Below are 24955 nucleotides of genomic sequence, written 5' to 3'. Positions count from 1 at the left end.
CCTCTCTGACCTCCATTCCCACAGCGGTCACTGCACCCCACCATGCGCCTCTGCTTCTCTTTCCTCTACAGAGCTCTCTCTCTACACCAGACAGTGGCCAGTGTCTTCATGCATCAATCTGGTTTTGACTAATTGCACTTTCCAGATTTACCAGAGTATTGATTCTTGCCATTCTTCAGACTTAATCACACAGGAGGATACAAAAGAATTAATATAAGGGGGAAAAAGACAGGAGGGAATCTGCAGAGTTTTCTGCCCTTCTGGTCTCTTGCTACCCATTGGTGAGTGCGGCTTTTTCACTGTGTGGCTGACTGTTTCGCAATATACAATATGAGTCTTACACTATAGTGTATGATCCATTATACACCATGTATGACTGCCTATTTTCTGTGACTATCTCATTATACACGTTGTGTGATTCTCACAACATACATTGTGTGACCGTCTCATTATTTTCTGTGACTCTCGTTATACAGTGTGTGACTACCTTATAATATATATATATATATATATATATAGTGTGTGTGTGTGACTGCCTGACTATTCTCCCTGGCTGTCTCATATGCTGTGATTCTCTCACTATTCTCTGTCTCATTATACTCTTTGTGACTGTCTCACAATTCTCTGAGACTGTCTCATAATATACACTGTGTGTGACTGCTTCACTATTCTCTGTGACTGTCTCATATGCTTTGTGTGAGTGACTCTATTCTCTGTGACTGTCTTTTATACATTCTGACTGTCTCACATTCTCTGTGACCATCTCATTATATGCTGTGCATGACTGCCTCACCATTCTCTGACTTATTATACATTGTGTGTGATTGTCTCACTATATATATTGTGTGACTGTCTCACAATTCTCTGTAATTGTCTGTATGACTGCCGCACTATACTCTGTGACTCATATGCTGTTTGTAATTGTCTCATTATTTTCTGTGACTGCCTCATTATACGTTGTGTATGACTGTCACTTTATTCTCGTTTACAGTCTCCTAGGCTGTGTGATCGTTGATCTGTTCTCTGTGACTGTCTCATAATACACTGTGTGACTGTCTCACAATATACACTGTATGACTGCCTCACATTCTCTATAACTGTCTCACAATATACAGTGTGTGACTGCCTCACTATTCTTTGTAACTGTCCGATACGCTGTGTATGACTGCCTCAGTATTTGCAGTGTGTGACTGCCTCACCATTCTCTGTGACTGTCTCACAACATACATGGCCTCACCATTCTGTGACTTTCTAACAGTATATTCTGTGTGTGACTGCCTCACTCTTCTTTGTATGACTGCCTTACCATTCTCTATGACTGTGTCATTACATAGTGTGTGACTGTCTCACCATTCTCTGTGGCTGTCACATTTTATACTGTGTGTGATTGTCTCACTTTTCTCTTGGCTGTCGCATTATATGCTGTGTGTGAATGCCTCACTCTTCTGTGAGTGTCTCAGTGTATACATTGTATATGACTGCCTAACCATTCTGTGACTGCTTCACCATTCTCTGTGACTGCCTCACTATTCTCTGTAACTGTCTCATTATATACTGCATGTGACTGGCTCATTATAAACCTTGTATGACTGCCTCACCATTCTCTGTGACTCTCTCATTCTATGCTGTGTGTGACTGCCTCACCATTCTGTGACTGTCTCATTATACGCTGTGTATGATGGCCTCACCTTTCTCTGTGACTGTCATTATACGCTGTGACTGCCTCACCATTCTGTGTGACTGCCTCATTATACGTTGTGTGTGACTGCCTCACATTCTCTATGACTGTCTCATTATACGCTGTGTGCGACTGCCTCACCATTCTGTGTGACTGCCTCATTATACGTTGTGTGTGGCTGCCTCACATTCTCTGTGACTGTCTCATTATACGCTGTGTGAGACTGCCTCACCATTCTGTGTAACTGTTTCTTTATACGCTGTGTATGACTGCCTCACATTCTCTCTGACTGTCTCATTATAGGCTGTGAGAGACTGCCTCACCATTCTCTCTGTCTCATTATAGGCTGTGTGAGACTGCCTCCCCATTATCTGTGACTGTCTCATTATACGCTGTCAGTGACTGCCTCACCATTCTGTGTGACCGTCTCATTATACACTGTCAGTGACTGCCTCACCATTCTGTGTGTCTCATTATACGCTGTCAGTGAATGCCTCACTATTCTCTCTGACTGTCTCATTATACGCTGTGTGTGACTGCCTCACCATTCTGCGTGACTGTCTCATTATACGCTGTGTGTGACTGCCTCACCATTCTGTGTGACTGTCTCATTATACGCTGTGTGGGACTGCCTCACCATTCTTTGTGACCGTCTCATTATACGCCGTCAGTGACCGCCTCACCATTCTCTCTGACCGTCTCATTATACGCTGTCAGTGACTGCCTCACTATAGGCTGTGAGAGACTGCCTCACTATAGGCTATTAGAGACTGCCTCACCATTCTCTCTGACTGCCTCACCATTCTCTCTGACCGTCTCATTATACGCTGTCAGTGACTGCCTCACTATAGGCTGTGAGAGACTGCCTCACCATTCTCTCTGACCATCTCATTATACGCTGTCAGTGACTTCCTCACTATAGGCTTGAGAGACTGCCTCACTATAGGCTATTAGAGACTGCCTCACCATTCTCTCTGACCATCTCATTATAGGCTGTCAGTGACTGCCTCACTATAGGCTGTGAGAGACTGCTTCACCATTCTCTCTGCCTCACCATTCTTTCTGACCGTCTCATTATATGCTGTCAGTGACTGCCTCACTATAGGCTGTGAGAGACTGCTTCACCATTCTCTCTGACTGTCTCATTATATGCTGTCAGTGACTGCCTCACTATAGGCTGTGAGAGACTGCCTCACTATAGGCTATTAGAGACTGCTTCACCATTCTCTCTGACTGCCTCACCATTCTTTCTGACCGTCTCATTATATGCTGTCAGTGACTGCCTCATACGTTATGAGTGACTGCCTCACCATTCTCTCTGACCGTCTCATTATACGCTGTCAGTGACTGCCTCACTATAGGCTGTGAGAGACTGCCTCACTATAGGCTGTGAGAGACTGCTTCACCATTCTCTCTGACTGCCTCACCATTCTCTCTGACCGTCTCATTATACGCTGTCAGTGACTGCCTCACTATAGGCTGTGAGAGACTGCCTCACCATTCTCTCTGACCGTCTCATTATAAGCTGTCAGTGACTGCCTCACTATAGGCTGTGAGAGACTGCCTCACTATAGGCTTGAGAGACTGCCTCACCATTCTCTCTGACCGTCTCATTATATGCTGTCAGTGACTGCCTCACTACAGGCTGTGAGAGACTGCTTCACCATTCTCTCTGACTGCCTCATTATACGCTGTCAGTGACTTCCTCACTATAGGCTTGAGAGATTGCCTCACTATAGGCTATTAGAGACTGCCTCAGCATTCTCTCTGACCGTCTCATTATAGGCTGTCAGTGACTGTCTCACTATAGGCTGTGAGAGACTGCCTCACTATAGGCTATTAGAGACTGCTTCACCATTCTCTCTGACTGCCTCACCATTCTCTCTGACCGTCTCACTATAGGCTGTCAGTGACTGCCTCACTATAGGCTGTGAGAGACTGCCTCACCATTCTCTCTGACCGTCTCACTATACACTGCCTGGAGGCTGGACAGCCAGCTTTCGCCTGCTCCTTCTCACCGAGGAGAAGGGGGGGGGGGGGGGGCTGCACGTCTCGTGCTGCTTTCTCGAGGACTTTGTGTGCCCGTCCTGAAGCAAACTCTGCCGGGAGCCGCCGGAGCGCGCTGCAGCCCCCTCTCCCCTCTCCCCGCTCCGGCGGAACCGGGCTCCACACTGCGGCAAGCAAGGCACGAAGGCGAAGGCAAAGCGCCCGCCTTTGTCTGGGCTTCTCCCGCAGGGGACGAAGCAGCAGCCCTGGCTTCTGCCTGCTCAGCGTTTCCTCCCCCCCCCCCCCCCCGAGCAATGCAGCACGGCAGCGACCCCCCCCCCTCCTCCCCGGGGTCGGGAGACGGACTTGGTCCTTGCTAGCTTTATCGGTTTTCGTGCTGCACTGCAGTCCCCCGTCCCCCTCCACCAGCCTCAGCACTTTCTGCTGCAGCTCTCCCCCCCCCCGCCCCCTCCCTCCCTCCCTTCTAGCTTGGCCCCCGGGCTTCAGAGAGCGCCTCCTGCAGGGCGACCCGCTGCACCCCCCCCGCCCGCCCCGAAACGCAACTTTACCCGGGCCGCCTTGGACGAGTAGGGGTCCTCGAAGAGCGCCCAGACCTTGGGCTGCAGCCGCTTCCAGCAGCCCAGCCGCCGGCCGTCCTCCTGCAGGCAGAGCCGGTTCAGGTCGCCGCCGCCGCCGCCGCCGCCGCCGTCCTCCTCGTCGTCGTGGCCGGGCGGCTCGGGGGGCTCGAAGCTGTCCAGCGCCTCCTCGGCGTCGCGGTGCTGCCGGTAGTTCATCCAGCAGCAGGCCTCCACGTCCGTCTCGTCGATGCCCCAGAAGGCCAGCTCCTCCTCGTAGAGGGGCCCGCACACGTCGGCCGGGCAGTGCAGCTTGCCCGTGCGGTAGTAGTTGAGGACGTAGGCGAAGACCTGCGGGTGGCGGTCGAAGAAGAACTCGTCGGCCTTGGGGTCGTAGTCGAAGTTGCTGGAGGCGTCGGGCTCGGTGAGCCAGGAGAGGCGGGTGCCGGGCAGGGTCTTCAGGGTGCTGCGGTAGGTCTCATGCCGGACCCCCCCCCCACGTTGATGACGATCTTGTCGCTGTCCTCCGTCTTGCCCATCTCTCCTTTCAAACATGACTTGGACGCGGGCTTGTTCCCCGACTTGCGCCCGCGGAAGGAGGAGACGCAGACTGAGCTGATCATAAGTGCCTCGGGTCGCCTCCTGCCTTTTTTTTTTTTTTAAAGTCCCTTCCTCCTTTTTTTTTTAGGGGTTTTTTTTTTTTTTTTTCCTGGAGAAATCCGCAAGCCCGGATCAGGTTTCACTGGGACATCGAATCAGCTCCTCTCACACTGGAGGCGTCATCGCTTCTTCTTCTTCTCCTTCTCCCTCCAGATCTCTCTCATCCGACCTCCTCCTCTTTCCCCCACCCCCCCCCCAAAAAAAAACCAGGGGACTCGGGAGGTGTAAAAGCTGCGGGAAGGATGGCAGATCTGACTTTAAAGGCTTGATCTTTTTTTCTTTTTTCTTTTTTTACAAAAATAAATCTGGTTCTCTCTTTGTATTTCTAGCTAGGTGGAATTTGGAAGACACCAAAGGCAGGAGAAGACCGCGCGGCTCCGACGTGTCCTGAGAAGCTCTCTCCACTTCACTCGTTGCCAGACAAAACCTAAGAGGAGAACAAGGTCATTATTACTCTCGTCTTTGTTTCCCTTCCTCATCCATTTCCCCGTCTCCCTCTCTGGCCCGTGCTTCCCAACTCATGAGTCCTCGTTGTCCTCTGCCTCTTTCAGCTCTCCAAAAGTGTCTCTTTCTCAGACAGGACGAGCTGAGAAGAAGCGAAAGAGCGAGCTGCTCTTCCTGATTCCGGATGACTGCCCTTTCCTGGGGATTTCAGGGTCCCACCATGCCTTAGTGGTGTTGTGATTGGGAACCCGGGACTGAGGGGTGCAGGCACTTTTTTTTGTTTTTTTCACTTGGCATGCCAGTTTATGGAGGGACGTTTTCTTAAGTTAAAATTCGGTGCAGGGAAGAGGAAGGCGCTGATCCGAGTGTGCAAGTGCATTTGTGTGTATGTGTGTATGGTACCTCTGTGTGAAGGTGACTGTGTCCGTGTGAAGAACTCTATCATTAATACTACGATGCTCTTATTTGCAGACTAGTGCTTGCGTCTATTCTTCCTAAAGTTTTCATTGTAGCTGGGAGTATTAAAAACGTTGCTGTACTTTTGACAGAAAAGGTGCCGATTTCGCTCTCCACCTTGCTTCTCTCCTTTTTTCCCTCCCCCTTTCCTCTCCATCTTTCTCCTCTGTCCCATTCCTTCCTTTCTCTCTCCTCCTCCTCCCCTACGTTGATATTTTGCTGCAAGCCCTAGGTGAAAGGGAGAAGACGGGAAGGGGGAGGAGGGAGAAGGAAGAGTAAAAGGTTCATTCGTCTGTTTAAAAAAATCAGGCTCTACAGTCACGTGACAGTGTGGCCAGGTTGCCTTTCCCTAGCGCTCCCTTTAAGGTCGCGGCTCCCTTAGCTTCTTTCGGAAGGTTTGCTTTGGATTTGGATTTTGGCGAGCTCCTTCTTTTTAACTCGGGGGGGACAGTGAGCTCTCGGCTTCAAGCTTACGCTCCAGCGCCTTGCTCACTGCGGCTCAGGCCTGCTTGTCCTACTGCAACAGAAGGGAAGCCGGGGCTGGAGAGGAGCTTGCAGCGTTCGCCTTGCTGCCTGCAGGGCTGATGGCGGGGTGGGGAGAGGGCCTTGCTCTCTCTCTCTCTAACATCTCTGAATCAGAGGTGGCTGTGTCACTCCTCCCTCCAGTGTCCAGATCTGCCCCCCACCCCCTCCTTCCCTTGTCGCAGGCAGCGCTGGGGCCCTCCATCCATCCATTGCGGAAGCCTCCTGCCCGATTCCTGATCACATTCGCCTCTATTTACCCCACGCCTCCTTCCCACCATGCCAGTCACGCCAAGGACTGGCACCGCGAGTGGCATCTCCAAAGTTGCTCCCTCTCAGTTGCCTTGGATGCATTCTCTCCAAGAGCTCAGGCAGTCTTTTTTTTTTTTCCATGGGAGCCCCCTTACTAGCCCGCAGGCCAGCCTGGCAAGGGAGACTGTGTGTGAAATGCCCACGCAGGCAGGGGGGGGGGGACGGCCAGCCCGACCTGCGCCGGCTGCAGCCTCCTCCCCAGCAGAACGTGCTGCCATGCAATGCAGAAGATGCAGCTTGCCCTTCATTTTCTGAAGCCGCGGTACATTGCAGTGAGAGAGGGAGGAAAAGGTAGGGTAGGGTGGGGAGGGGGGAGGGAAGGATCTTAGCATTACCGGAGACCTTGCTCTTCTGGTAAGCGTGTGGCGTCGAGGCAGCTCCTAACCCCCTTAAAAAGCTGCAGATGCCAAGGGGCCCCAGAGAGGTGTCGGTAGTGCCCCCGGTGCATTGACTTGCACCTGCCCGGGCTGTGTTGGGATCTGGCAGCTGCCCGGGAGGAGAGGACGCGCGCACAACCCTCCCCCCCCCCCCCCGCCCCGGCGCCTCTTACCTGGGCAGCTCCTGGATCAGCCGGCCGGCCGGGGTCACGGTTCAGGGCCTGCCGGCGGGACCCGAGGCTGCTCTCCCTCTCTCAGGCTCGCACGGTGCGGAATGGGGTTGTGCCCAGTCTGCTGCAGACCGTCGTGTGACGTCATCGGCCTCTTAAGGTGGAACCGGAGGCTCGGAACCGGGGGGCGAGCGGGGAGGCGAGATGGATGTCGGGGCCCGCTGTCAGATGAGGAAGTCGGTGCTGGGGCTGAGGCTAGTGATGGGTGAGCCGGGCTGGGAGGGTGCAGAGCCAGGGGTCTCGGCAAGAATTGATGGGGGAGGGGGATGATGGTGTTATTTGGGCATCGGGATCCAGTGACTGCCACATTTTCCAGTCCTGGCCCGTTCTCTGTTTTGAGCTGACAGTCTTGAGTATTTGGTTATTGTAACTCCCATGTGTTTAAATTGCCTGGAGGAAGGGGATTTGAGAAATCCACCTTAAGAAGGTTAGCCTGGCATGTTTTATAGTTTTGGGGGGTGAAGAATGAGGGAAAGCGCCTGGTGCAAGGTAAGTGGTGGGATTGGGGGCATCTTACTGCAGACAGGGGAAGGGGTGAGGGTAGTGTTGCCAGCTGCCTGCATGGATGGACTTGCAGTCTCTGCTTTTCCTAGGGGCATCAGCAGGGACTCCAGAGCTAAAAGTCCCTGCAGGCAGTGGGTTAAAACCAGGACTGGATTAGTCTGTCCTGAGATCTGGAGCCAGCTGGCAACTGTAGCTGAGGGTCCTGGATCGGATAGAAAAAGGGATGAGTGGTGTAGAGGCAGGTCAGGGCTTCTGCTTATGGCACCTGAATGTAAAACTGCTTGGTGGAGGATGCTCTAGGCCAGGACTTCCCAACCCTGTCCTGGGGACCCCACAGCCAGTCGGGTTTTCAGGATCTCCACAATGAATACAAACCCAACTGGCTGTAGGGTCCCCAGGACAGGGATGGGAAGCGCCCCCCCCCCCCAATTTTTCATGAAAAATTATGAGGCCCATGTACTAAAATGCACTAAAACTTTGGCAAGCATTAGGTATGTTAAGAGCACTGTTAGGCTGCACAATGTAGTTAAAAGTATTTTAACAGTGCTTTTCAACTGTGTTAATCAGTTCAGGAGACTGTTAACGCTACACCCAGTGCTCATGTGGAAATGAGATGCAAAACTATACAAACTAACTCATGACCTAGTAGGGTGCAGGCAAACAGCATTAAATCATGCAAAAAGGAACACTGACCCCTTAAACCAAAAAAAGGCACCCCAGGTTTTTGTGGTAAACTAAGCCTTTAATGCTAGCAAGTGACTGCAGAGCCCATTAACGCGAGCTAATTACTGCACGTGAATGGCCAGTGTCGGCCCATTTTAGTACGTTGGCGCTCATGAATGGAGACGTCAGGAGCCAAAGGGAAGTGCAGAGCGAGAACAGCAGGGCCACCTTGCTATTTCCGGTATTAAAGCTGCACTCTTTGGGGGAGCTTAGGAAGGCTGGGAGGCAAATTTCCGAATGAGCAGAGTGTTAAACTCAACACCGATTACCCCTTCCTGACCATAGGAAGGAGTCTGCCCAATATGGGGGTTGATGAAGCAGCTACAGAGCTGGCACTTGTGTTAGGAAGTAAATATTCCAGTTTGTACTCTGCTGCAACTGAATGCAGGCAGCCGGAGGGTCTCATGTTGATAAAGTGACTCCATGCAATGCTGGTTTGCTGCCTTGTTTTGTACTTTGGGGGCGGCTCCTGGTTGAGGGACCACAAACTGGTTTTCCCCTAAGAGTTCAGATCAGAATGAGAAAGGTCCCAGCTTCCATAGCCTGGGCTTGCTTTCCTGTACTGCTGGGCAAGTCAATCTGTGACTCCTGGCGTGGAAATGCAGTGCTGTAGTGGCACAGTGCTAAACGCTCTGGAGGTGGGAGCCCACTCCTGGCCTCTCCCCTGGTTACAGTGCTCCTCTGGTTCATGCCCGCACTATCTGCAGGACCCTCAAGTTGCACTTTAATCCGCCCATTTCTCTGTGATCCAATTAGGTATTTCAGAGCCAAGGAGATTGCTGCTAGAGGAGCAGTGGAGGGTTGAAGAAACTGATCCCCCCCTGAACCGATGGCGAGACTGTCAGTAAGTGCCTAGACTGTAACCCCCAGTGGGTCCAGGCCACTGCGCTCAGACCCTGAATATTCTCCAGCACACTCAGTATCTGCTGCGGCCTGGTCATTTGGCCTGAGTAGGACCACAGGTGACAGCAAGGGGTCGGAACTGGCAACAGAAAAATGTATTTCAGAGTAATGTTTGTATTAAAGCCCATGAGCCATCAGGCAGAATCTGAGTGATTGACGATCACTCCTGCAAGGCCCGGTGAGCTTTCCTCTGGCTCCCTGACACCTAGAACCAAACTCGGCTGGCTCCCTGATACCTAGAACCTAAAACCGCAGGCCAGCAGAGGGGCCTGGTCTCCAGATCTGTCGGTTTCGCCTTCCAGAAGCTGGAAACGTATCCTCTTTCCTCGCCTTTGTTCTCTGTGTTGAGGGGTGAATTGCAGGGGGGTGCGATGACCTTTCATTTGTATAAAGGGTGAATTAGATCCCTGACTGCAGGTTTGTATCGGAGCATTGGCAACCACCCCACAGCCGCCAGCCTTGCGGTTTTCTCTACTTAAAAGCTCTTATTGCTTACCAAACTTTTGCTTTGGCTTTGGCGTTATGCCCAGACTTCCGGCCTGGGCTGTTTGCTGACCAGTACATCATTCAAAGAAATATTTTTAAGAGGGCCTGCTACATGGGTCCTGCATCCACTGCAGTTCTGGTCTCCACCCCAAGGTTTCTGGAGCCCTTTCCTGCAACACTTCGGCCGTTTGTGAAGACATCTGTTGCCAAACTCCGTTTCTTTGCCCGTTACCCTTCTGGCCCCGGAGGCTGCTGCTGTTGGATCACTGGGGGCCATCTTCGGGCTTTCCCTGCACCCCTGCAGGTCTCCCCCATCGTCTGCCCTTCATTTCAGCCCCTGCAGCATGGCTGTGAGCAGATTTCACCGTCCAGCCCCAGGAAGCAGCAGGAGAAAGAGGGCAGTGTTCAAAAGCCATTTCCCTGGGTACCTGAGGCTGTCTGGAAACTCCCCTCCTCCATCCAGCTAAAAGGGTGCACGCTATGGAAACCCAGGGGCTAGACAGAGGTGTTCCTGGGGGGAGGGGAGGAATCCCGCCTGCATCCATTGGACTTAGCGTCACTGTTCTACGCCTACGCACATGGGCACTTTTAGCGTGCAGCGCTTTACGCCAAGTTCTAAAGAGAAATGACTCGAACGTTGCAAAGAGTGTGCGTTAAAATCTCCTGCATGCGTTGTAACTACATGGCTACAGTACATGACAATTCTCCCCTAAGTGGAGTTTCTTTTCCCTTCCTGATCTTCTCTCCCTTAACTGTCTGCCTCTCTCCGCCCACTCCCTCTGTAACTTTCTGGCTCTCTCCCCCCTCCCCTCCCTCTCCTGTAGATTTTTGCCTCTCCCCTTCCCTTCCGCTCGCTAGCTTTCTCCCCTCTCCTTTCTGTTGCCATATTTCCTTCTTCTTATCAGACTTTAATTTCTCTCTTTCAGCCTTGTCTAGTCTTCTCTCTTCCATTCTCTTTCCCTCTTCTTCCACCCTCCCACTTTCCATCCTTGCTTTCAAATTAGGGACTCACATTCCAGGTTTAAAATCAGCTCCTAAGGCTCACTGTTTGTGGCACTTGATTCCGTGCTGGTAACAGTGCTGGAGACTGCTGTCCTCCAGAGTGAAAACTCTGCCCGTGGACCTTTTTTTATAGTGCTTGAGACTGTAGTCCCTCAAAGTGATAAACTCTTCCTGTGGACCCTTTTTAAAGCACTGGAGATTGCAGTCCTCCAGAGTGAGAGAATCCCTGCCTGTGGTCCCCTTTTATAGTACTGGAGACTGATGTCCTCCAGAGTGAGAATCCCTGCCTGTGGTCCCCTTTTATAGTACTGGAGACTGATGTCCTCCAGAGTGAGAATCCCTGCCCGTGGACCCCTTTTACAGTGCTGGAGACTGATGTCCTCCAGAGTGAGAATCCCTGCCCGTGGACCCCTTTTACAGTGCTGGAGACTGATGTCCTCCAGAGTGAGAATCCCTGCCCGTGGATCCCTTTTACAGTGCTGGAGACTGCAGTCCTCCAGAGTGAGAATCCCTGCCCGTGGACCCCTTTTACAGTGCTGGAGACTGCAGTCCTCCAGAGTGAGAATCCCTGCCCGTGGACCCCTTTTACAGTGCTGGAGACTGAAGTCCTCCAGAGTGAGAATCCCTGCCTGTGGATCCCTTTTACAGTGCTGGAGACTGATGTCCTCCAGAGTGAGAATCCCTGCCTGTGGACCCCTTTTACAGTGCTGGAGACTGCAGTCCTCCAGTGTGAGAATCCCTGCCTGTGGACCCCTTTTACAGCGCTGGAGATTGCAGTCCTCCAGAGTGAGAATCCCTGCCTGTGGATCCCTTTTACAGTGCTGGAGACTGCAGTCCTCCAGAGTGAGAATCCCTGCCTGTGGATCCCTTTTACAGCTCTGGAGACTGCAGTCCTCCAGTGTGAGAAACTCTGCCTGTGGACCACTTTTACAGTGCTGGAGACTGTAGCCCTCCAGAGTGAGAAACTCTGCCCGTGGACCCCTTTTACAGCGCTGGAGACTGCAGTCCTCCAGAGTGAGAATCCCTGCCTGTGGATCCCTTTTACAGTGCTGGAGACTGCAGTCCTCCAGAGTGAGAATCCCTGCCTGTGGATCCCTTTTACAGTGCTGGAGACTGCAGTCCTCCAGAGTGAGAATCCCTGCCTGTGGATCCCTTTTACAGCTCTGGAGACTGCAGTCCTCCAGTGTGAGAAACTCTGCCTGTGGACCACTTTTACAGCGCTGGAGACTGCAGTCCTCCAGAGTGAGAATCCCTGCCTGTGGATCCCTTTTACAGTGCTGGAGACTGCAGACCTCCAGAGTGAGAATCCCTGCCTGTGGATCCCTTTTTACAGCTCTGGAGACTGCAGTCCTCCAGAGTGAGAAACTCTGCCCGTGGACCCTTTTACAGTGCTGGAGACTGCAGTCCTCCAGTGTGAGAAACTCTGCCTGTGGACCACTTTTACAGTGCTGGAGACTGTAGCCCTCCAGAGTGAGAAACTCTGCCCGTGGACCCCTTTTACAGCGCTGGAGACTGCAGTCCTCCAGTGTGAGAAACTCTGCCTGTGGACCCCTTTTACAGCGCTGGAGACTGCAGTCGTCCAGAGTGAGAATCCCTGCCCGTGGATCCCTTTTACAGCGCTGGAGACTGCAGTCCTCCAGAGTGAGAATCCCTGCCCGTGGATCCCTTTTACAGTGCTGGAGACTGCAGTCGTCCAGAGTGAGAATCCCTGCCTGTGGACCCCTTTTACAGTGCTGGAGACTGCAGACCTCCAGAGTGAGAATCCCTGCCTGTGGACCCCTTTTACAGTGCTGGAGACTGTAGCCCTCCAGAGTGAGAAACTCTGCCCGTGGACCCCTTTTACAGCGCTGGAGACTGCAGTCCTCCAGTGTGAGAAACTCTGCCCGTGGACCCCTTTTACAGTGCTGGAGACTGCAGACCTCCAGAGTGAGAATCCCTGCCCGTGGATCCCTTTTACAGTGCTGGAGACTGCAGTCCTCCAGAGTGAGAATCCCTGCCTGTGGATCCCTTTTACAGTGCTGGAGACTGCAGACCTCTAGAGTGAGAATCCCTGCCTGTGGACCCCTTTTACAGTGCTGGAGACTGTAGCCCTCCAGAGTGAGAAACTCTGCCCGTGGACCCCTTTTACAGCGCTGGAGACTGCAGTCCTCCAGTGTGAGAAACTCTGCCTGTGGACCCCTTTTACAGTGCTGGAGCCTGCAGTCCTCCAAATTGGAAAACTCTGGCTGTGGACCTTTTTTACAGCGCTGGAGACTGTAGCCCTCCAGGGTGAGAATCCCTGCCTGTGGATCCCTTTTACAGTGCTGGAGACTGCAGACCTCCAGAGTGAGAATCCCTGCCTGTGGATCCCTTTTACAGTGCTGGAGACTGCAGACCTCCAGAGTGAGAATCCCTGCCTGTTGGACCACTTTACAGTGCTGGGAGACTGTAGCCCCCTCCAGAGTGAGATCCCTGCCTGTGGACCCCTTTTACAGTGCTGGAGACTGATGTTCCTCCAGAGTGAGAGAATCCCTGCCTGTGGTCCCCTTTTATAGTGCTGGAGACTGATGTCCTCCAGAGTGGAGAATCCCTGCCCGTGGACCCCTTTTACAGTGCTGGAGACTGATGTCCTCCAGAGTGAGAATCCCTGCCCGTGGACCCCTTTTACAGTGCTGGAGACTGATGTCCTCCAGAGTGAGAAATCCCTGCCCGTGGACCCCTTTTACAGTGCTGGAGACTGCAGTCCTCCAGTGTAGAATCCCTGCCCTGTGGGACCCCTTTTACATGCTGGAGACTGCAGTCCTCCAGAGTGAGAATCCCTGCCTGTGGACCCCTTTACAGCACTGGAGATTGCAGTCCTCCAGAGTGAGAATCCCTGCCTGTGGATCCCTTTTACAGTGCTGGAGACTGCAGACCTCCAGAGTGAGAAACTCTGCCCGTGGACCCCTTTTACCAGCGCTGGAGACTGAAGTCCTCCAAGAGTGAAAATCCCTGCCTGTGGACCACCTTTTACAGTGCTGGAGATTGCAGTCCTCCAGAGTGAGAATCCCTGCCTGTGGATCCCTTTTACAGCGCTGGAGGACTGATGTCCTCCAGAGTGGAGAATCCCTGCCTGTGGACCCCTTTTACAGTGCTGGAAGACTGCAGACCTCCAGAGTGAGAAACCTCTGCCCGTGGACCCCTTTTACAGTGCTGGAGACTGCAGTCCTCCAGAGTGAGAAAACTCTGCCCGTGGACCCTTTTACAGTGCTGGAGACTGCAGACCTCCAGAATGAGAATCCTGCCTGGGGACCCCTTTACAGTGCTGGAGACTGCAGTCCTCCAAAGTGGGGAAAACTCTGCCTGTGGACCCCTATTTTAAAAGACCTAGTGATATGTTGCAAGGAATAAAAGATTTAGATAATATACCATATGAAAAGAGGGGAGAGATTGGCATAGAGTGGCAAAAGAGGTTAACGCTGTGATGTAATGAGGCACCCTTCAGAGGACTCAGGAGAGCACAGGTCAGCTCTGTTTATTGTACATTTAATTTAAAATGGAAAACATTAATGATGGATTTGCATAAACAAAACAGGCAACCTGCCAGATATTAAGAATTGGAAGCTGCAGTAGGGGAGCTGAAATATTTCTTATCCTCAATAATGCTGCAATGGGACTACAGCAGAGCAATCCATGTGTGCAGAGGAGAGGGAACATTGCTGGCGGAGGAATCCATACATGAGGAGGACAGGGGATGGCAGTGGATAAAAGCATATTGTAGGGAATACAGGGATCATAGCGGAGCAGTCCATGCATGAGGAGGTCAGGCAATGACAGTGGATCAGTGGCATGTGTGGGAATTCAGGGACCACAGCAGAGCAGTCCATGTGTTGCAGAGGACAGGGGAAGGCTGTTGATCAGTGCTCTTGTGGGGGATTCAGGGACCACATTGGAGCAGTCCATGTGTGCAGAAGAGGGGGAACGCTGCTGTGGAGCAGCCATTCATGAGGAGGACAGGGGATGGCAGTGGATCAGTGCATGCGTAGGGGAATTCAGGGACCAGAGTGGAGCGGTCCATGGTGGGCGGCCGACAGGGAACACTGCTGGCAGAGCAGTCCCATGAAATGTGGAGGACAGGGGATGGCAGTGGATCAGTGCATGTGGTAGGGAATTCAGGGACCACAGTGGGAGCAGTTTATGTACGCGGAGGAGAGGGAACATTGCTGCGGGCAGTCCATGCATGAGGAGGACAGGGGATGGCAGTGGATCAGTGCATGTGTGAGGAATTCAGGGACCACAGTGGAGCAGTCCACTACTTGGGGAGGAAAGAGGTCGGCAGTGGAACAGTCTGTGCATGAGGAAGCAGGATAGGACTGCTGCATAGGAGCCTACCACATGAGGAAGAGAGGGGATTGGTAGCAGAGCCGTCCACCATGTGGTGTGGATGAGGGGAAGGGACAGGGGAGTGCCCCACCACAATGGGAAGAGGGGATGCTAATGGAGCAATCCATCATATGGAGAAGGGAGGAGAGGGCAGTGGAGCAATCCACTGTGTGGTGTGGAGTGGGGATGGCAGTGAAGCAGTTCACTACTCGGGTGAAGAAGGGAATGCAATGGAGCAGTCTACAGTGTGAGGCTGGCATGGGGCAGGGGGACTTTCATCGGGTGGGGAGGACAGGGAATGGCAGCAGAGCAGTCCAAGGTGCAGTGTGAAAATGGGGCAGGGGAGAGTCATGGGAGCTCGAAATATAAGGGAGGGACCTGGGGGCTGGCTGGAGGAAAGGAGGGCAGGTTACTGAAATGAAACAGTTTTCAGTGGAGAGGAGTTCATAGAACAGGAGACCATGGTATTGGGGTTCCAAGAATAACAGCAGAAAGAGTGGTGGAGGAATGGCCTCCCGGGGGAGGTAGTAGGAGGAAAAAGAACAGTCACAGCAGTCAGTAAAGCCCAGGATAAGGACAGAGTATCCCTAGTGGCGAAGAGGCAAGGGGAAGGCCAACGATCAACTGGAGTCTCTTGCATTGCACCAGGAATGACACTAGGCCAAGATGGACTTTCTGCTCCTTTCTAAGACCATATTCGGTGAGACCAGTCCATTCTCCGACAGTGGCCAGTCTGCCGCCACATTTTCGATGTAGGAAGAGGGTGGCCGAGTAGGTGAGAGCAGCTGCAGAGGATGGGAGCGCGTGACGAAAAGCTAGGGGGGTGCCATTGTGTGAGATGGGCTTCTCTTCCTCGTCAGATTCCCCATGCACTCATGTCGCTTTTGCCAGACCCACACGGCTCCTCTGACGATCAAAGACAGTGTAATATTGACCGATGAAGACATCTCCCAAGATCCAGAGGGGGCCAGAGGGGGGAGGAATGTCGAGGCCCATGAATCCGCTCAGACAGATTGACATCCCAAACTGGGTCACCTGGAACAGACGGACAGAGCCCTGTTACTTGCAATATTACGCTTTCACCAGGGCAGAGGGAGTAGTAAGTGGGTAAGAGAACATCTTCCCCTGGGAGACGAGGAAGGTCCATCCGTGTGCTCGTGGCGCTGAACGGCTCTCGGTGTGCACGTGTGGGAGGGTGTCTGAGGGTTTCTACGTCACTGGCTGGGTGCGCGTGTGTGTACGGATACCTGCACGAAGACTCAGCATATGCCCTTACCTTCAGCACATACTGATCCCCGCTCAGACTGTACTGCACACCTCCCAGGGTAATCGTCACATCCGGCAGCGATGGGACAGTCTTGCAGCTAATCAGGTACTGGGACGGAAGAGAACCACAGGTCAAGACGGAAATGGATCTGGACTGGGCTACCATCAGCTACCTTTCCTTGCCCTCTCTCTAGTCCTCTCCCTCACCATTTTCCCAATCTAGATCTTCATCATCCCACAGGCTCTCTTCCTTCCTCATCTTTCTTATGTCCTCTGCCAGCCCTCTCTTCCTGCGCTGTGCATTGGGGCCCCAGCAGGCTGTGTTACCTCCCCGTTGATGAAAGGCTTGGCACCAATGGCTTTGTGCAGGGCACGGATCTCCTCAGCTGGGCCGGTGATAAGAGAGGTTCCCGTGTCCAGAATAGCTTGGCAGCCCCCTTTGCACAGGGTGAGCTGGTCCCCCACTGCCACCCTGCAACGACAGCAAACAGGCAGGAGTTTAGTGAGAGCAAGGAGATGGGCCTTGCAAAGGAAAGGTTCCTTGTATCTCTAGCAAGCCTGCAATCCTTCAGTCTCCAGTCGGTGTAATAGCAGAGCCCCAGGAAAACAGGGCTTAGGCCATAAGGCCAAGAAGGCGCTGGGAGCAGCTGATGGAAGTGTGGGAGAAGAGCAGACAAAAGGTGGAGAAGGAGAATTGGGGGCCACTGACATAGGGCAGGGAGAGGGCGTTGGGAGCAGCAAACATGAAGGCAATGTAAACAGCAGATTTGGCTCCAGATTTTCAGGACAGGCTCATCCAGTCCTGGCTTTACCTCTCTGCATGCTGGGACTTGTAGTCTTGCTTTCCTTAAGGTGGACAATAGGAAAGTGAAAACTACAAGTCCCTGCATGCAAGGGGTAAAACCAGGACCGGATTAAAAAACTGGAGCCAATTGGCAATTCTACAGGAGAATGGGATAAGGGAAGGGAGAGAGAGCTGGGAGCAGCAGACAAGGGATGGGGCAGTGGATAGAAGAAGCTGGGAGCAGCAGACTAGGGGTGAAGGTAGAGGAAGGGAGGTGCAACAGACAGGGAGGGGGGGAAAAGAGAGCTGGGGGGTGAGAGGGAGGGTGGCGCTGGCAGCACTTCACGGGGAGATAAGCCCAGTCCCAATCTGATAAGCAAAGGAAAAGGTGGATGTAACAACAAGTATAGGAGGATCAACAGGAGGTACTCTCGGGTATATTGGTGTTATTACTTGTAGATTTATAACTATGAATGTTAAAATTTGTAAACCGCTGTGATCTTTTACATGGAACGACGGTATATAAAAAGTCAAATAAATAAAATAATTGATAGTGGGAGGTGATGATGGGTGTAGGGGGAGCAGGGGGAGTAATAGTGGGAGGTACTCACTCATCAACCTTGATCTGCCAGTAAAGCCATGCGAAGTGACATTGAGATAATGGAAATCTCCTGTGTAATACTTGGGGGTCCGTGCCCCCCAGAAGCAGCTCGCCACCCACCTCCGCTGTAGGATCCCTAACAACAAAGACAAGGAGAAGAAACAGAGTGACGCCTGCCGCAGAGCCCTTATGTCCAGCACGTCCCTGGGGGCCTGCAATAAAGCACCGTCTCCGGTCCGTCTGACGGCGCAGTGAGGCAGCCGGTGGCATCGCTGGCACGGATGAGGCCAGAAGACTTTTCCCCCTTGCACGCCCAGCTCCCTCCTGCACCCCAGCGGGGCTGCTCTGAGTGAGTCCCCGAACCCCACTGGAGCGGAGTGATGCTGGTCAGGGGGAATGGAGCGGGGGGGCCGCCTTTGGCCAGCAGGGGCGAGCTCACCTGTTCAGGTAGAAGGAGAACAGCTCTTTTTCCACCAGCGCTTGTTTCATGATGTTATCGAAGACCGGGGGCACGACGCCGTCCACCGAGATGGAGGGTACGCCATCCCCAGGATCCCATCAAAGCGGGCAAAAACAAAGGTGATGCCTGGCTGCTTCACCGCCTCCGCGAAGGGTCTGGTTGAGGATCTTCAGGCCCAGCGATCTGGAGAATGGGGAAGCAGAGGAGCGGGGGCTGAGCCTGGCCGCCTGCATGGTCTGGCAAGGAGGAGACCCTGTCACCCCCCCCCCAGTTGTATGAGGATGAGGCAGGGGAAGGGTCTCGTCACTCACCCCAGAAGGGAGTTGATGATGAGGGGGTGGTTGGGGGAGAGAACAGTGTGATGGAGGAAGGAAGCTTCAAATCCCGTGTCCTAGAGACACGTTGGGCATGTAGAAGGGGGTGCGGGGCAAAATCATTTTAGGATAATAATTGGAGCTGTGTCTCATCTTCTGTGCTCACCGTGACAGTGTCTTGGCTCAGGAATCCTGTCAGGCTACCTGTCGCATATCGAATGGCGAAGCCCGTGTTGTTCTTTTTGTAGCTGCTGGAAGTGTTTGAATTGTAGCGTTTATGAATCCCTGAAAAATGCACAAAATGGGAAAGATAAGGAAGGCTCAGGACAAGCAGGCAAAGAGATTTCCGTTGGTGTGTTCCCCCTGGATAGACCCCCAGGCCCTCTGGCCCCCGACAGGGTGTGTTTCCCCCCTGGAATAGACCCCAGGCCCTCTGGCCCCCGAGCAGGTGCGTTCCCCTGGATAGACCCCAGGCCCTCTGGCCCCCGAGCAGTGCGTTCCCCCTGGATAGACCCCAGGCCCTCTGGCCCCCGAGCAGGTGCGTTCCCCCTGGATAGACCCCAGGCCCTCAATATATTTATTTATTGAAAACATTTCTAGACTGCCCAAGGCAGCAAACAAAATAAAAATACAATACACCAATTACAAAAACCAACAGATGTAACACAGTTTAAAACAGACAACATCAAACTGGGAATCTCACAGCCGTGCTACAGGGCAACCAGATGATGTTAAATTGGTTCAGTATAAAAGGGAGGTCTGGGTTTTATTGCCTCATGAGGGAGCTGCAGATGGTGTGCTCTAGCTGTGTCTCACCTCCAAGCACCATCTTAGGCAGGTGGATTTTAGTTTGCAGCTCTCTTATCTCCTGTCATTCATTTTTCCTATTTATTTTGGCAGGTCAGCTGTTCAACGTGATCTGCTTATACTTGCTTTTTTACTCTTTAAATCCATTTTGGGAGACTTCCAGCTGTGAGCCTCTTTGGGAACGGCGCACAGAGGATTGGGGCGTCCCTGTGGATGGTTCCATCAAGGGAAGAGAAGGCTCGGACTGTTGTGCTACAACTCCTCCAGGCTTTTGGACCTGTCTGGGACCTGATGCAAGGACGTTTCAAGCTTCAGTTGGTTTTTGTTTTTTTTCTGTCCGTAACTCTCTCCTCATCCTTGGAGGCAAGGACGGGTTTTCCACTCTTCCCGTCTGTGGTTTCTTTTCCTTATTTTTGGCATAAAGACTATTGGTTTGTTTTTTTTTCCCACCAGGAACTGAGTGCCCTTGGGACCAGGGACTCGGTTTCCATGCTATGGGGAAGGGGCGTCTATCACCTCGGAAGGCTTTATATCATCTGTGACGTGGAGTCCTGTCCCTGGCTAGAGGGGAGGAGCTGAGAGTAATGGAGGAACTGTGTTACACTTGAGAGGAGAGTGCCCCTCAGGTACTTCATGAGGAGATCTAAAGCATTTACCTTCTAATCAACTATTGGGACTGCATTCTAGCCACTCCATAGTGGGGAGAAAGCAGTGATAATATTGGGAACTGGAGAAAGAGGAGTGAACTATTGTCAATCGGAGTAATTGGGAAGAGATTCAGTGTTAAGAAGTGAGCTTCCAGAGACATTCAGAGACTGTATTAATTCAATATTTCTGCTGTTCTCTTATTTACTGACGTATTTGTACACATGAATGGAGTGCTGTAACTATTCGACTATCAGTAAAGAAGTTGGAAACCACATTGCTTCTCAGTGTGCTTTTTGGATACAAAAGACTGAAAGTTACAGAAAAGTGCCCAGGCCGGGTCATTAGAAAGTACCTGCCAGGTCCCAAAGAGTAGATCCCGGGATATGAGTGGGTTTCCCAATAATGCTTTATGGCCTTGTAGCCCCTGTGCCGATCAGCTCTGGGAGTGTCAGAGCTGAGGGCAGGCCCCATGACCTCCCGGGGTTCCCACACGGGAGGAGAAACCACTTTCGAGGCCCTTTGGGTTTTCTCACACTGAGCCTCTTCGGCTCACCGGCCCAGTCCCTCCAAAAACCACCCCACTTGACAGCAAAGCTATTGTTCAAAACGAAATCTTTCCCCGGCTGTGAAGGCCCCGAAATGAACAGGTGCCACACTGCAAACCAGGTCCAAATGGTACAAAAAATAATCCCCAGGCTCTCTCCTCCCGCAACGGACGCACTCCTCCCTGGGGACCCTCCCCCCCCCTCCCCCTCCTGGTAACGGCTCCGTTTGCAGGACTTCTTGGAGCGCCCATGAAGCAGCTTCCTCTGTCTGGCAAGACCACCCCTAGGATAAATCCTCTCTGCCGATCTCTTCCCAGTCTGGCAGCTTCTCAGGAGGACCCCAGATGCCCCTCTGCCAAGGAGGGCCCCAGCACTCTCCCTGGAATGGTTTCTCCTCCTCGGGTTTCCGACATGCCCTTACATGCCCTCCCTTTTTCCAGGCGGCTGACTTCTCTCGCTAGAGTCTGTACTTCGACCTTTCTCTGGAATCCGCTGTCTCTACCAAAGCGAGCAGACTGGGCTCACAGACCCACCCACCTACCTGCACTGCCAAGCAGGCCTGTGTGGAGCCACTGGTAAGGGGCACAGTCGGGATTCCCTGTACAGACTGTCCCTCCCAGAGCTTGTCCAAGCCTCTTTTAAACCCTGCCGTGCTCGTCGCCTTGACCACATCCTCTGGCAGCAGATTCCACAGCTTGACAATACGTGGAGTGACAAAGTACTTTCTAGTTACTTTCATGGGGTGTCCCCTTGCTTTAGGATTATTTGAGAGGCTAAATAACCTTTCCCTATTAACCTGTTCCACCCCCCTTCTGATTTCCTAAACCTCTCTCATGTCCCCTCTCCACTGTCTCTTTTTCAGGCTGCAGAGCCCTCCCCTGCGCAGCCTCTCGTCATAGGGGGGATGCTCCATCCCCTTTATCATCTCTGTCACCCTCCTCTGCACCTTTTCTAGTGCCGCTCTGTCTTGAGATGGGGGCGGCCAGGACTGCACACAGTGCTCAAGGTGTGCTTGCATCATGGATCAATACAGAGGCATTCTGAAATTCTCTGTCTTATTCTCCATTCCTAACATTGTATTTGCTTTTTTTATCTGTGGTTGCACACACTGAGCAGAGGATTTCAATGTATTGTCCACAAGGAGTCCAAGGTCCTTTTCCTGGGTGATGACTCCCAGTGCAGAACCCAGCACCATGTACCTATAACCTGGGATTATTTTTCCCCTATGTGCATCACTTTGCACTTTTCCACATTAAATTGCATCTGCCGTTTAGTTGCCCTGAGTCCCAGTCTCACAAGCTCCTTCTGCAATTCCTCACAATCCACTGCTGTTTTTAACAGCTCTGAATAATTCGGTGTCATCTGCAGATCTGATCACCTCACTGCTCGTCCCCTTTTCCAGATCAAACATGAATTTATGAAATAGCCCAGGTCCCAGGACTGATCCCTGGGGCGCTCCACTAATGAGCTTTCTCCAGTTGGAAACCTGACCATTTCATCCTGCCCTCTGTTTCCTGTCTTTAATCAGTTACCAGTCCACAACAGGACCCTGCCTCCCATCCCATGACTTTTTAATTTGCTGAGGAGTCTCTCATGAGGGACTTTGACAAATGGCAGCTGAAAATCCAAATACACCGTATCAGCGACTCATCTTTATCTCCATGGGTATTTACACCTTCAAAAAATCTAAACGTTTGACAAAGCAAAACTCCCCCCCTTGCTAAAATCATGTTTACCCTTCCTCTTTAAGCCATGGCTGTCTACATGGAGGAGGAAAGAGAAGTGACAGTGAGGTCATGCAGGCATTTCAATTTAAGAAAGAGGATCTTACATTTGCACTAAAGTTTAACTCGTGGCCATTGCAGGTAGGCCCACAGAGGAGAGGCCTGGCTAGGCCGCGGTCTGACAGGGACGGAGCCAGGACAGCGTGACAATAATCTGGACCGAGCAGGCATCAAAGCCACCGCTGAGATTCTGGGCCGAAGTGGAATGAAGGGAAAGAAAGCCAGAGAGGTGGCAGGGGACGGGAAGGGGAGGCTGATGTTTGCTCTCTTTCAGAGGTGTCTTCCTGCTGGGTCTGGACGGGCTGAGGCTGACCGGGTTCTGTGATTGTATATGCAATGCCGGATTTAGGCAGAAGCTACCTAAGCAATGGCTCAGGGCCTCTGTGTGCCCTTAATCCGGCCCTGCATAGATGCAGCCCTGAGGGTAGGCCTGGGAGTCCGTATCGTGCTCGGTTCGATACTCACAGCATGCAAAGTCAAAGAAGGAGCATTTCATGGACGGCACCCAGAGGTTGGAGGAGCCGGTGTCAAACACCACGGTGAATGGCTGGGGAGGCGTGCCAATGGAGATTTCCCCATAATACTGTGCCTGAAAGAGAGGGGACATATAGTTAGCTGGAAAGGGGGGGGGGGGTGGTCTGGGGCTTCGAGTGGGAACATGTTATAGTTCCACGGATCCGAGACCTCCCCTGTTGCCCGAGCGTGTGCCATTCGGAGGAGTGAAGGAAGCTTGCAGACCACACTCACTTAGCTTGGTGGTAAGGCATGGGAGCAGGGGGGCTTGGGTGTTGGATTGAATTGGTCTTTATAGGCCTTCATTTACAAATGGGATCAATTATTCAAAAGACTGATGCAGTTAAAACTGGCTTTTCACCACATTAACCAGTTAGCAATTCCACCACCTGGCATCCCTCACACCCCTGCGCAGTTAAAATCTATCTGAACAAAATTTGCTGTGTGAGCAGCCCAGGGGATGCCTGGGACAGGGTTTTCAAATTTAGCTGCTGCAGCTAACTGGAGAACTTGTAGCCAAATATCTGGTTCAGGCTGACCATGCAAAACTCATGTGGTTAGATTCAGTACAGCCATTTGTGGACGGAGCTGTCTGTATAAATTTACCCTGTTCGTACTAAATTTGAAAACCCGGGTCGCCCTGACCAGGCCCCATATTGTGTGGACAGAGTGTAGCCTGATAGTGGCGAGGAATTTTGAACTGGTTCAATTTTATATGGTAAAAGGCCGATTTTAACCACATGGACTCCTTATATGTAATCTGATATTCATCCACAACTTTAGCAGGTTAGCTGCGGCTAAATGTCCAGTTAAAATTAATGGGTTAACTTTCCACTCAGCGGGATCACCTCTTCCCTCTGCCCAGCACTCACATCCAAGTAATTGGTCAGTTTCTCCGGAACGTCCACCTCATTGTCCCTGGCCTGGAGGTCCTCAATGGATAGAGCACTTTCACTCAGTGCTCGGCGGATGGAACGGGACTTCTTCAGGGGGATCCTGGCAAAGAGGCACTCAATTACTCTCTGTACAACGAGTGTAGTACGTTCACCTCCCCGCACACTGAACTGGTGCAGCACCGGCAGCGGCAGTGCAGGCTTCACCCACGCAAACACAGCTCCACCACAGGACAAGGACAGCCCAGGCCGTGGCAGTGCAGGCTTCCCTCACGCGCACCCAGAACACAGTGGGACTAGCAATGAATGCCCTCGGTGAACCTGTGCTATGGTCACCTGGACCTGTTTTTCTGATGGCCCTGTTGATGGGAGGGTGAGAGCGGTGGCCCAACGCATGGCTGGCCTGAGCAGGAACCGTTTAACTTTGTGGCAGAGGGAAGCTTCCTTTGTCACCTTGCTGCCGTGTGCAATGGCTGAAGCATATCTGGGCTATAGGGCTGTTCAGCACAAACAACCAGTGAGCCCCCGGTGCTCAGGCACAGCAAATTGTATCTAACAGGAAAGACAATCTCCTTCCAGGGCCCAGACTGGGGGCCGAAAAGGCTTTGCTGAATATACACGTCAGGGCCTCAGACGGAGGTCCTTATCTTATTTATTTATTTATTTATGGTATTTCTATACCGTCTTTAACAATATATAATTGACCAAAACGGTTTATCTTGCACTCCTGGGCTGGCTGGCGGAGTACACTTCCCGAGTCCTCACTTACCGGAGCAGAGCGGTCGCGGACAGGAAGAGACAGAGGAGAGGCAAGAGCGAAGAGAAATTCATGTTTCCTTTCCTTGCAAGCAGGCAGCCGTCTGAAAAGTCAACTTTCTTTTTCAGTTTTTTTTTTCTCTGCCACTCAGGGCTTCGAGGGGACTGCCACTGCCCTGGAGCTGGCTGCACACGGTTTGGGTTTTTTTTCTTGCCACTTGTCCGGCTGCTGTGCCTCTCGAGAGGGTTAGCGAAGGGAATGACACAACATGTGACCGATCACACGACTCCTTCAGGGTTGGCAGGAACAGAGAGCAGGTCCACCGCTTAACCCTTCCTGGTGGAAGAGGGCTGCACGCCACTTACAGACAGTGCCCTGTGGCAT

General features: G+C 52.4%; 2 protein-coding genes and 1 long non-coding RNA gene across 3 annotated transcripts in view; 1 reads left to right on the top strand and 2 right to left on the bottom strand.

The window, feature by feature from the left end:
- The window catches only part of LOC115080534 (potassium voltage-gated channel subfamily C member 1-like), a 49851-nt gene extending 44618 nt beyond the window's left edge, over window positions 1–5233 (bottom strand). Inside the window, 2 exon segments of the mRNA XM_029584747.1 lie at window positions 4234–4734; window positions 4737–5233. Coding sequence (XP_029440607.1) covers window positions 4234–4734; window positions 4737–4862 — 627 coding nt within the window. The 5' untranslated portion in view covers window positions 4863–5233.
- LOC115080536 lies at window positions 4581–20345 on the top strand. Its single transcript, XR_003853591.1, has 3 exons — window positions 4581–4710; window positions 5229–5342; window positions 19525–20345. It is a non-coding gene; the product is annotated as an uncharacterized LOC115080536 (long non-coding RNA).
- Window positions 14323–24844, bottom strand: LOC115080535 (cathepsin D-like). Its single transcript, XM_029584748.1, is given in 12 exon segments — window positions 14323–16234; window positions 16476–16574; window positions 16793–16937; window positions 17861–17892; window positions 17895–17936; window positions 17938–17986; window positions 18290–18383; window positions 18386–18465; window positions 18768–18909; window positions 22874–22997; window positions 23794–23917; window positions 24584–24844. Coding segments are annotated over 12 exon segments (1155 nt in total). The 5' UTR covers window positions 24646–24844; the 3' UTR covers window positions 14323–16072.
- Between the last annotated feature and the right edge of the window lie 111 nt (window positions 24845–24955).

The sequence above is a fragment of the Rhinatrema bivittatum genome, chromosome 19 (genome assembly GCF_901001135.1).
Source record: "Rhinatrema bivittatum chromosome 19, aRhiBiv1.1, whole genome shotgun sequence".
In the NCBI taxonomy this organism is placed as follows: Eukaryota; Metazoa; Chordata; class Amphibia; order Gymnophiona; family Rhinatrematidae; genus Rhinatrema; species Rhinatrema bivittatum.
This window is presented reverse-complemented; position numbering and strand designations above follow the sequence as displayed.